General features: G+C 44.9%; 1 protein-coding gene across 1 annotated transcript in view; it reads right to left on the bottom strand.

Moving 5' to 3' along the window:
- Positions 1–13,416, bottom strand: part of LOC126236133 (acyl-CoA Delta-9 desaturase-like) — a 155,773-nt gene that overhangs the window by 29,003 nt on the left and 113,354 nt on the right. The window contains exon 6 of the mRNA XM_049945213.1: positions 11,427–11,753. Coding sequence (XP_049801170.1) covers positions 11,435–11,753 — 319 coding nt within the window. The 3' untranslated portion in view covers positions 11,427–11,434. The remainder of the gene's footprint in view (positions 1–11,426; positions 11,754–13,416) is intronic.

Here is a 13,416-nt window from a genome sequence, read left to right as displayed (position 1 = left end):
TTGTGGTTGTACCTACGGTACGGCTATCTGTATCTCTGAGGCACGCAAGCCTCCCCACCAACGGCAAGGTCAATGTTTCATGGGGGGGGGGGGGGGGTATATAAAGCTAGGCAGCACGAATCGCTACAGAATTGTTTGACCCACGGGAGAGCATCACGAAGATGCTGAAAAACTTGAATTGTCTGACACTTGGAGAGAGAGGCCAACGACCCTGTAAAAGCTTACATGCAAAGCTTCAATAACCAGTACTGAAATAGGACTCTAAGAATATATTACGGCTCCCCACGTACCACATCTCTAGGCAAGATTACACTCATTACCGCACGAACAGAGGCATTTAAGCAGCCATTATTCGCATGCTCCAGATGTTAACGTAACAAGAAGAAACCTTCATAAGTGGTGTAATAGGAAGAAAAAATGGTTCAAATGGCTCTGAGCACTATGGGACTTCTGAGGTCATCAGTCCCCTAGAACTTAGAACTACTTAAACCTAACTAACCTAAGGACATCACATACATCCATGCCCGATGCAGGATTCGAACCTGCGACCGTAGCGGTCGCGTGGTTCCAGACTGTAGCGGCTAGAACCGCTCGGTCACCCCGGCCGGCTAATAGGAAGAACCCTTTGCCACACACTTCACAGTGGTTTGCAGAATATAGGTGTAGACGTAGGTGTAGGCCTGTGTTGGACCAATTTTCCCCTTTATTTGGTAGCAAAAGAAAAGAAGAAGCTAGTGGCAGTGTGCCTGGTCAGCGTCAGCTTGTGATTCTACTGGAATGGGGCTGAACGACGCAATTCCAGAAATAAGTGTTGCGGCGGTAACAGTGATGTCGTTGTGAAACTAGAGAGTCAACCTGGTCTTTCAGTAGAAGTAATAAAAAATAGTGAGAAAGCCGCCGTGAGGTATTGCATTAGCAGCCGCAGTCTGGTAGCCGCATTGTGGCGACACGTGGCTCAGAATAACGTACACGTAAGGGGACTGCGACACGAGGCTAGCCGCGCTCGCAGGAAACTGCACCTAACCGCGGTAATGACAGTAGCGGGCGGGTCGATGTCACCACACCAGGGCAAGTCTCCTGTTGTTGGCGGCGTGACCAGGTGCCAGGTTTTAGTGAAACAAATGCGCCTCAGAGCTACACTGAGGTGACAAAAGTCATGGGCTTGTGGCATGCAAACACAGGGTGGTCCATTGATCGTGACCGGGCCAAATATCTCACGAAATAAGCGTCAAACGAAAAAACTACAAAGAACGAAACTTGTCTAGCTTGAAGGGGGAAACCAGATGGCGCTATGGTTGGCCCGATAGATGGCGCTGCCGTAGGTCAAACGGATATCAACTGCGTTTTTTTAAACAGGAACCCCCATTTTTTATTACATATTCGTGTAGTACGTAAAGAAATATGAATGTTTTAGCTGGACAACTTTTTTCGCTTTGTGATAGATGGCGCTCAGAGTCTGTTAATTCCCGTCGTGCAGCCATAATCACTTCGGAAACCTTTTCACATCAATCACCGGAGTCAAATGACAGCTCCGCCAATGCACTGCTCTTTTATACCTTGCGTACACGATACTACCGTCATCCGTCTATGTGCATATCGCTGTCCCATGACCTTTGTCACCTTAGTGTATATTTTAATACCTATCTGTGATTCTCCAGCAGCGTCGGGGGACCCACAAACTTCAAAGGAGTCATTGGGGACATTAAAGAAAGCAAAGCTAAACAATCGTGGAAATCACTCTTTAAAACACGTAACGTGCTCCATTGCCACGATTTTATACTATGGACCCATTGAAGTGTACTACTAAAATGTAAAATTTTTTTGACATAATCACAATACTAGTTTAAAGGAATCCCATATGTAATACAGCTTCTACAGCGGTAAAGTTGTCATCAACCAGAAGATTAGTTTCAACACTCTATGCTTTACTAGGCATGGCCCTTTTCGAAGTGGTATGCCGACCTTTGAACTGTAGAAGGGCCTACCATGTAACGTTTATGCCGAACCATGGTGCAAAACGGAATTTTTCACGTCAACAAACATTGCCAGAAGTGAAAGAAAAATAAGTGACTGATAAAAGTTCTAGCGCCGGCCGCGGTGGTCTCGCGGTTCTAGGCGCGCAGTCCGGAACCGTGCGACTGCTACGGTCGCAGGTTCGAATCCTGCCTCGGGCATGGATGTGTGTGATGTCCTTAGGTTAGTTAGGTTTAACTAGTTCTAAGTTCTAGGGGACTGATGACCACAGCAGTTGAGTCCCATAGTGCTCAGAGCCATTTGAACCAAAAGTTCTAGCACAATCGAGCACGAAACATCTGGACCAGTAGTTTGACGTTTTATCACTTAACCGGGGAGCTACATTAGCAAGACTAATGTTCAATAAATCAGATAATTTAAGATGTTTATTATAGACAGGGCGTTTCGGCAGGAATAATAAAATTTTTAAGAGTTGAAAATATAGACTTATTCTAAAAAAACATTGCTTATAACACGTGTCCAATTTTTTACTGGTAATGGAGATAGAGCCTAGCGTTCCGCGACCGTTGGCATTGTCAACAAAATGTTTCAGGGTATGTGACCGCATTGTCAATATACAGGGCGCACTAAAATTCCCCTTATAAATTTCTAGGACCTGTAGAGGACACTGAGCAGATAATATTTTGAATTGGAAGCCACGTCCGGAAACGTACGGTTTCCGTGCTACAACCACTTGAAAACATATTGGTAGCCCGACCACTTTTACAAGTAATTCATTAAGCGTGACCCAGCACACCACTTACTTTAAAATTTCGCTCATTAATAACCAAACAAACAAAAATGGAACTTTATTTGTCACAAACACTGTTGTTTACAGTTTACAAAATGGTTCAAATGGCTCTGAGCACTATGCGACTTAACTTCTGAGGTCATCAGTCGCGTAGAACTTAGAACTAATTAAACATACCCAACCTAAGGACATGACACACATCAATGCCCGAGGCAGGATTCGAAACTGCGACCGTAGCGGTCGCTCGGTTCCAGACTGTAATGCCTAGAACCGCTCGGCCATACAGTTTACAGTTAGATCGTTTTTGTCATTTTCAAAGGAGAGATTGCATTCTGATCCACTATAAGTACGGTTCGGTGTGGCTACTATCAACTTCTGGTGTGATACAGTACCGCCTCTTCCAGTTCGGGTGTGCGATATCTTCTTGGAACATTACACTCACGTCTGCTGACGCTGAAGGTACCCCTTTCTCGAAGCCGTTGCGTAATTGTAGCGAAAAGGATATGCGATATAGTCGGACGTTGTGGATAACGATCTTGATAAAATCGGGGAGCACCTCTTCTATTACCGTGAGCTTCGCCTACGTCGGTATATTCTACAAACGTATACTCAACCATGTTATTGTAACACTCACAGACACATGAATCACGCTCGAACCAGGTCAGGGAAGTAGGACAGACGTGAAATGACGTCATCCGATCCAACGTAAGCACTTCCCACTATGACTATCCTATTGCATACCTGCCTAGCAGACATATATTCAAACGGCTGCAACGCGGAAACAGTTCATTTCCGGACATGAATGCCAATGCAAAATATTGTCTACTCAGTCCCTCCTACAGGTACTAGAAGTTTACGTATAAGGGGTATTTTGGAGCACCCTGTATAAAATCCTCCGACGTTTCGGCCACTGTTACAAATTGCTTTCCTCAAGATGGTTTGCCTACTAACCCTGTAAAATTTTATTGATGGAGATATAGTTGTTAGAATGTAACTCAAACATATACTCACAGAAAGTAATAAGAAAAGGCAGATGATTAAGTTTATCAAGATCGTTATCCACAACGTTCGGCTCCATCGCATAACCAATTCGCCACAGTTACACATCTTCGAGAAAGGGTATCTTGACCGTCAGCAGGCGTGATGGTGGTGCTCCGAGGAGACCCTGCACACCCGAAATGGAAGAGGCTGTACTGCATCACACCAAGTATGATAGCGCGTGTGTATCACATCATTCGTAAGTACAATGTGTGCACCGAACTTGATGATCGCCACATCAAACCTTACCTATAGTGGATCAGACTGCTAACCCTCCTTTGAAAAGGACAAAAACGTTTAAGTATAACTGTAAACGAAAGTGTTTGTGAAAACCAGTTAAGTTTCGTTTTTGTTTCTTTGGTTATTGATGTGTGGAATTATAAAACAAGTGATGTACTGGGTCACGCCTACTAATGAATTACCTGTAAAAGACGTCTAGTTACCAACATGTTTTCAGGTCGTTGTAGCACGGAAACAGTATGAAAATTTGATTTTCATAAAGTCTGCCTCCGACTTCAGTGCACTTTTTGAATCTGTTGACTATACCATATGTCGTCTTGGCGTTCTTTTATGAGTCGGCACTATAAGTAATCCGAACCATCAATCCTTGTGTTGTGCGTACTTTATCTTAGGGGACTTCGTCTTTCAACTGTCCCCACACAGGCAAAAATTTAAATGAATATTGGCGGCCAAAAGACGAGCCATTTCGGCCGATTCACCTTCTGGGGAAGGTTAGATATAAACCTAGCAATACCAAGGCGTTTCCCATAATGCGCATTACAAAGCGGGGTGGGGGCGGTATTTTATGAGACAAAAAAAAAATTAAAAAGCGAGATTCGTTAATTCTACATCTATATCCACATTTATACTCCGTAAGCCACCCAACGGTGTGTGGCGGAGGGCACTTTACGTGCCACTGTCATTACCTCCCTTTCCTGTTCCAGTCGCGTATCGTTCGCGGGAAGAACGACTGCCGGAAAGCCTCCGTGCTCGCTCTAATCTCTCTAATTTTACATTCGTGATCTCCTCGGCAGGTATAAGTAGCGGGAAGCAATATATTCGATACCTCATCCAGAAACGCACCCTCTCGAAACCTGGACAGCAAGCTACACGGTGATGCAGAGCGCCTCTCTTGCAGAGTCTGCCACTTGAGTTTGCTAAACGTCTCCGTAACGCTATCACGCTTACCAAATAACCCTGTGACGAAACGCGCCGCTCTTCTTTGGATCTTCTCTATCTCCTCCGTCAACCCGACCTGGTACGGATCCCACACTGATGAGCAATACTCAAGTATAGGTCGAACAAGTGTTTTGTAAGCCACCTGCTTTGTTGATGGACTAGATTTTCTAAGGACTCTCTCAATGAATCTCAACCTGGTACCCACCCTACCAACAATTAATTTTATATGATCATTCCACTTCAAATCGTTCCGCACACATACTCCCAGATATTTTTACAGAAGTAACTGGTACCAGTGTTTGTTCCGCTATCATATAATCATACAATAAAGGATTCTTCTTTCTATGTATTCGCAATACATTACATTTGTCTATGTTAAGGGTCAGTTGCCACTCCCTGCACCAAGTGCCTATCCGCTGCAGATCTTCCTACATTTCGCTGCAATTTTCTAATGCTGCAGCTTCTCTGTATACTACAGCATAATTTTTAAAGAGGTAATGATGTACTGGTAGGGTCCAGAACATGAAAATATCTTTTAAAACACTCTTACAACATCAACACACTTTCAATAACATGTGCTACCGAAGGGGGGGGGGGGGAATAGAGGTAAGCCTACTTTCTAAAAAATTAAAATTTCGTAAATTATTGTTGATTTTTACTCGCAGCATACTTTTCGAAGAGGTATTAGCGTGTAAGTAAGGTTCTGATCCTGAATATATTGAATATGACATTCACTGGGGAAAGTGACTACTTCTACTAACACTTAAATTTTGGGTTGAATTTAACTGAAAAATAGACTCGGGTAGAAGAAATCATTAAAAACAATTAATATTTTTCTGAAATTTAAAATATACAGTAACTGACTAGATTACAATATTTTCATGAGGTGGTCATAAAATACCTTCGCCCCCACCCCCCTTCCCTCGTTGTATTGCGAAGGTTAAATGATGAGTCACTCAACGAAAAGAATGTGCAGGAGCCCCGTCATGCTTGAATAGCCTGCCCATCCTTGTAACGAAGGTCCGGCCGAACATGGTTCCTTGAGGGCTCCGGCCGCGGTCCTCACAACTGCCTAGCATTCCGAGCGCTTCGGCTATCGGGGCTGACAGTCGGGGAAAGGAGAGGATGCCTGCAGCCAGACGCCGCGCCGCTAGAGCAAACCGATCGCCTTGTCACACGCCAAGCAGTTTTCTGACAATACTACTTGCGTTAAATTAGATGTACGTTCGGCATTAGGAGTACTAAAGCGTCTACGCACTTGTCCAAAAAAGAAAAATTAGACAAGCCTAATCGCTCAGTGCAGAATAATTTCTTTCTTTTTCGTATCGTTTGAAGGCCGTGCAAAGTGGTTAGTAAGTCCGGCACACTGTTTTAACCTGCCGAGACGTTTCATATCAGCGCACGGTATGCTGCAGAGAGAAAATTTCATCCTGCAGACAATCCTCTAAGTTGTGGCTAAGTCATGTCTCCGCGATATCCTTTCTTCCAGCCTGCTAGTCCCGCAGGTTTCGCAGCAGAACGTTAACGAAGTTTGGAAGGTAGGAAATGAGTACCGGCGGAAGTGAAGCTGTGGGAGTGGATTGTGAGTCGTGCTTGTGTAACTCAGTCGGTAGAGCACTTGCCTGCGAAAGGCAAAGCTCCTGGGTTCGACTCCTCGGCCGGCACACAGTTTTAATCTGCAAGGAAGTTTCATGTGTAAATACCTGGGGCGTTTCTAAACGACGCAGTAAAACTGGTCAAAGAATCACAGTTACAGCTGAAAACGTCAATCGTGTAAACTGAAGCACAATTTCACAACTTAAATTTCAAAACAAAAATGAAAATAGATGAATAAATCCATAGTAAATAGAGTTGCCACTCATGAAATGTAACCAGGTGTACCTCTATACCCAATAAAAACTGGACACAAGTTAAAGGGAAAGTTTTATTGGAATTAGTCTACTCTATGCTACCACCTCCTATTGTACACTGACGGAAAAAAATCGCAAGACCACGAAGGGGGCGTGCGGCATAAACGAAAGTTAGGGGGAGCTTAGTTTTTAACGTCCAGTCGACAACGAAGGTCATTAGAGACGGAGCACAAGATCGGATTAGGGAAGGACGGAGAAGGAAATCGGCCGTGCCCTTTTCCAATTAACCATCCCGGCATTTGACTTACGCGATTTAGGGAAATCAAAGAAAACACAAATCAGGATGGTCAGGCGCATGTTTGAACCGTCGTCCTCCTGAATATGAGTTGTGTGCTAACCCCTATGAAAATTAGATTTTTTTAAATACACGCAGTGACGCTCGTGAGCGTCTGTTATCTTTGTGATGGGATGCGGTGAGTTAATGTTAGTCAAGAATGCCTTCAACGTTAGAAAGACGTCATTATCAACACTTCACTGAGTTTGAATGGAGTCGTGTAACAGGAATATGAGAAGCTGGATGTTCCTTCTGCGATTTTGCCGAAAGACTTGGCAGAAATGTGGCTGTTGAACATGATTCTAAAAGCGGTGGTTACGAGACTATACAGTCGCAAGAAGGCTCCGAACGACCACGTGGCACTACCGAGAGGGTTCAGAGTTTGGCAGTGGTGTATCGTACTGCACCTGCAGCAATTTGAGCAGCAGTTGGCGCCACAGTGATATAACGAACTGTTACAACTCCGTCACTTCAAGGACAGCTCCCTGCCAGACACCGTGTAGCGTCCTTTCCACTGACCTCAGACTACCGTCGTTTACGACCTCAGTAGTGTCAAGGGAGAGATAATAGGAGGGTGGAGTGGGAGTCTGTTTTGTTTGTTGATGAAAGCCGGTTCTGCCTCGGTGCCAGTGATGAGAGTAGTTTCGTTAGAAGGAGGCCAGTTGAGGACCTGCAACCAACCTGTCTGCGTGCTAGACACACTGGACCTACACCTGGAGTTATGGTGTGGGGTGCGATTTCGTATTTCCCACGCATCCTGACTGCAAATTTGTACGCCAGTCTGGTGATTGCCCCACTGCAGACTCCTAACTAAGGTACGAGCATATGGGATTGGTTCTCAAGTATGGGAGTGGCTCGAAGAGTTCTTAAGTAATAGAACCCAGTTCGTTGTCCTCGATGGTGAGTGTTCATCGGAGGTGAGGGTATCATCTGGAGTGCCCCAGGGAAGTGTGGTAGGTCCGCTGTTGTTTTCTATCTACATAAATGATCTTTTGCATAGGGTGGATAGCAGTGTGCGGCTGTTTGCTGATGATGCTGTGGCGTATGGGAAGGTGTCGTCGTTGAGTGACTGTAGGAGGATACAAGATGACTTGGACAGAATTTGTGATTGGTGTAAAGAATGGCAGCTAACTCTAAATATATATAAATGTAAATTAATGCAGATGAATAGGAAAAAGAATCCTGTAATGTTTGAATGCTCCATTAGTAGTGTAGCGCTTGACACAGTCACGTCGATTTAATATTTGGGCGTAACATTGCAGAGCGATATGAAGTGGGACAAGCATGTAATGGTAGTTGTGGGGAAGGCGGATAGCCGTCTTCGTTTCATTGGTAGAATTTTGGGAAGACGTGGTTCATCTGTAAAGGAGACCGCTTATAAAACATTAATACGACCTATTCTTGAGTATTGCTCGAGCGTTTGGGATTCCTATCAGGTCGTATTGAGGGAAGACATAGAAACAATCCAGAGGCGGGCTGCTAGATTTGTTACTGGTAGGTTTGATCATCACGCGAGTGTTACGGAAATGCTGCAGGAACTCGGGTGGGAGACTCTAGAGGAAAGGAGGCGTTCTTTTCGTGAATCGCTACTGAGGAAATTTAGAGAACCAGGATTTGAGGCTGACTGCAGTACAATTTTACTGCCCCAACTTACATTTCGCGGAAAGACAACAAAGATAAGATAAGAGAGATTAGGGCTCGTAAAGAGGCATATAAGCAGTCATTTTTCCCTCGTTCTGTTTGGGAGTGGAACAGGGAGAGAAGATGCTAGTTGTGGTACGAGGTATCCTCCGCCACGCACCGTATGGTAGATTGCGGAGTATGTATGTAGATGTAGGATGATTCGACCTGTTGTGTTGCCATTCATGAACAGCATTCCAGGCGATGTTTCCCAAGAGAATAACGCTCACCCACATACGGCTATTGTAAGCCAGCATCATGTGCAGAGTGTCGACATGTTGTTTAGCTTGCTTGATGACCAGATCTGTCTGCAATGAGACAGATCCACAAACAGCATTAACCGTCCCTGTATCGACCGACCAAGTAGAACAGGCATGGCAATCCATCCCACAAACTGACACCCGATATCTGTACGACACAGTCGACGAACGTTTGCATGCTTGAATTCAACATTCAGGCGGATATACCCGTTATTATCTGGCGTTTACATTAACTCGTGAGCTTGTAATGTTAATCACTTACGTGTGTTACCCAGACATATGTAATCCCGAAATTTCATTACTCTACTTTCATTATTTTTTGGTATTGCGAATTTTTTCTGTCAGTGTATTTACTATACCTCTTGTAACACTGTATACAGGGTGGTCCATTGATAGTAAAGAAATATGAATGTTTTAGTTGGAACACTTTTTTCGCTTTGTGATGGATGGTGCTGTAATAGTCACAAACGTTTGTAACACTGTATACAGGGTGGTCCATTGATAGTAAAGAAATATGAATGTTTTAGTTGGAACACTTTTTTCGCTTTGTGATAGATGGTGCTGTAATAGTCACAAACGTTTAAGTACGTGGTATCACGTAACATTCCAGCAGTACGGAAGGTATTTGCTTCGTGATACATTACCCGTGTTAAAATGGACCGTTTACCAATTGCGGAAAGGGTCGATATCGTGTTGATGTATGGCTATTGTGATCAAAATGCCCAACGGGCGTGTACTATGTATGCTGCTCGGTATCCTGGACGACATCATCCAAGTGTCCAGACCGTTCGCCGGATAGTTACGTTATTTAAGGAAACAGGAAGTGTTCAGCCACATGTGAACCGGCAACCACGACCGGCTACAAATGAAGATGCCCAAGTAGGTGTCTTAGCTGCTGTCGCGGCTAATCCGCACATCAGTAGCAGACAAATTGCGCGAGAATCGGGAATCTCAAAAACGTCGGTGTTGAGAATGCTATATCAACCTCGATTGCACCCGTACCTTATTTCTATGCACCAGGAATTGCAAGGCGACGACTTTGAAAGTCGTGTACAGTTCTGCCACTGGGCACAAGAGAAATTATAAGACGATGACAGATATTTTGCATGCGTTCTATTTGGCGACGAAGCGTCATTCACCAACAGCGGTGACGTAAACCGGCATAATACGCACTATTGGGCAACGGAAAATCCACGATGGCTGCGACAAGTGGAACATCAGCGACCTTGGCGGATTAATGTATGGTGCGGCATTATGGGAGGAAGGATAATTGGCCCCCATTTTATCGATGGCAATCTAAATGGTGCAATGTATGCTGATTTCCTACGAAATGTTCTACCGATGTTACTACTAGATGTTTCACTGCATGACAGAATGGCGATGTACTTCAACATGATGGATGTCCGGCACATAGCTCGCGTGCGGTTGAAGCGGTATTGAATAGTATATTCCATGACAGGTGGAATGGTCGTCGACGTTCACCGGATCTGACGTCCCCGGATTTCTTTCTGTGGGGAAAGTTGAAGGATATTTGCCATCGTGATCCACCGACACCGCCTGACAACATGCGTCAGCGCATTGTCAACGCATTACGAACATTACGGAAAACGAACTACTCGCTGTTGAGAGGAATGTCGTTACACGTATTGCCAAATGCATTGAGGTTGACGGACATCATTTTGAGGATTTTTTTGCATTAATGTGGTATTTACAGCTAATAACGCTGTAACAGCATGCGTTCTCTGCGATGATAAGTTCACAAAGGTAAATGTATCACATTGGAACAGCCGAAAAAAAATGTTCAAACGTACCTATCTGTTACCAACTGTTCGTCTAAAATTGTGAGCCATATGTTTGTGACTATTACAGCGCCATCTATCACAAAGCGAAAAAGTGTTCCAAGTAAAACATTCATATTTCTTTACGTACTACACGAATATGTAATAAAAATGGGGGTTCGTATTTAAAAAAAAAACGCAGTTGATATCCGTTTGAACTATGGCAGCGCCATCTAGCGGGCCAACCATAGCGCCATCTGGTTTCCCCCTTCAAGCTAGACAGGTTTCGTTCTTGTAGTTTTTTCGTTTGACGCTTATTTCGGGAGATATTTGGCGCAGTCACCCTGTATACGTTCATGTCAAAGATGTAGCAGAGAATGTCGACAATATCACAGCTTCTGTTCAATAAGTGAATACATCGTCTTCAACATATGCAATCTGTAATTTGGTGTGTTACATGAACACTATACTTACGTCTAGTACATTGCACTGTATACAGTGGACGGTATACACAAATGGATAAATGGCAGGGAGGTGACGTACCACTGGTGCTACTGGCGCTTGGTGCCCGCCTCGCGCATCCGCCGCCACTCGTCGGCGGGCAGGTCCCGGTCCCCCCAGCCCCACAGCGCGTGGCTCCCGTCTCCGGAGCGCTCGACGCGCCGCCGGACCATGTCGGGAGCCACGGTCTTGAGGTCGTACGCCCAGCCGAGGCGCGCGAAGAAGTCGATGAAGGCGGTCGTGGGGTTGAGTGGGCTGGCGCCCAGCTCGGCCGCCTTGTAGTCCCAGGGGAACACGTGGTGGTAGTTGTGCCAGCCCTCACCCAGCGCCGCCACAGACACCACGGCGTTCTCCACGGGGCTGATGTGCCTGCAGACATCGCCGCCGTAGTTAGAGGCGCCAGCCGGGAAAGCACTCGTGTAGCGTGGATACTCGGGAGGAAGCTACGTGTAACCGCGTCGGGCAAAAGAACTAGTTGTGCTCAGAATACATCACACTGAAGCCGTCCTCACGCGGGACAAGGCCGCTGAAGTTGACGCGGACGGGAAACCCGGCTGCATGAGACACAACACCCACGTCACATGAGACATGCCGCTTACGTGATTTCCGACTGCAGCATTCTCCAGCGGCAGCTGTCGGCTGTATATGGCTCGATAACTACACTGTTTGTTTACGAAAATGGACGGACGCAAAATTCCTATGTTGGCTCAATTAAAACGCACATTTCCCTCCTTGTCCATATGGCAGTCATGTTTTTCTGCCTGTAGTATAAAAAATAAAAACTTCAGTATAGGGAATGTATAGATTAACATGAATTTTGCTCTGGTTTCATAATACATGACGAAGTAGCAAATTCAGTAACAGAATTGAAAGCTGCTAACAAAAGAATATTCTACATAGTACTCGGAAACCAAATGTCAGACTAAATTCTGCACGGGGACCCTGCAAGGGATAAGTCCCTGCAGGCGCAGTATCCTCTGTGCCCTCGGTGGCTCAGATGGATAGAGCGTCTGCCATGTAAGCAGGAGATCCCGGGTTCGAGTCCCGATCGAGGCACACATTTTCAACATGAAGTATATCAACGCTAGGGTGTCCATTTAATTATCATTTCATTTCTAGCAAAGCTGCATGGTCATAAACGGTAACTGTTCTTTCGGGAACAGATACTACCGTCATATATAGTTAAATGCTTTTCGCCGTTCACGGCGCGACGGAAGATAAAACAGACGATGAAAAGCAAAAGTTATATTATCAACTAGAGCAAACAATTGAGAGTACACCAACCAGAAACATCAAGATATTTCTGGGAGATTGTAAAGGAAAAGTACAAAAACAAGAAGTCTGCAAACCAACTATAGGAAGGTGCAGGTTACATGGCGAGAGCAATGAGAATAGAGGGTGATCAACTTAGTTAGCTCAAAGAACCTAAGATAAGGGGACCTGGTGCTAACAGGATGGAAGAACTATCAACCAGATAGATCAGATCTTGGTAGACCAGCGCTACAGCCGTAGTCACGGACGTCAGGTCGTATAGAGGAGCCGACTGTGCATCAGACCACATCCTCGTTGTGTGTAGACTTGAAATGAAGTTCACCTACACGCACTATAAAAAGAAGGAGACACTAGAACCTGCTTTGAATGTTGGAAAACTGCGAGAAAGTGCAATTAAAGAAAAATATGCTACAGAAATAAAAAAAACCTCTGAGGCCCTAGAAAACCAGGAAATAAGAGAGGATATGGAGGAAAAGTGGAATGAAGTTAAATCCGCTGTACTAAGGTTTGCGGAGGATACGTTGGGGAGAATGAAGAAAAGAAAGTGGTTCAACAAGACATCCCAGAAGGCTACAGAAAAGAGGAGGGAGATGAGGGAGAAGTGACTGGGGGACAGTAAGAATGAGCAGAAAAGGGAACATTTTATCAACATCAGAAAAGAGACGAAGCGAATCCTACAAACAGAGAAGATAATTTTTTCTAACCAGTTTATATGAATGAATTGAGCCAGACAGCGACAACGTAAAATCAAGAAAACTTT

Source organism: Schistocerca nitens, chromosome 2, assembly GCF_023898315.1.
Source record: "Schistocerca nitens isolate TAMUIC-IGC-003100 chromosome 2, iqSchNite1.1, whole genome shotgun sequence".
Taxonomy (NCBI): Eukaryota; Metazoa; Arthropoda; class Insecta; order Orthoptera; family Acrididae; genus Schistocerca; species Schistocerca nitens.
This window is presented reverse-complemented; position numbering and strand designations above follow the sequence as displayed.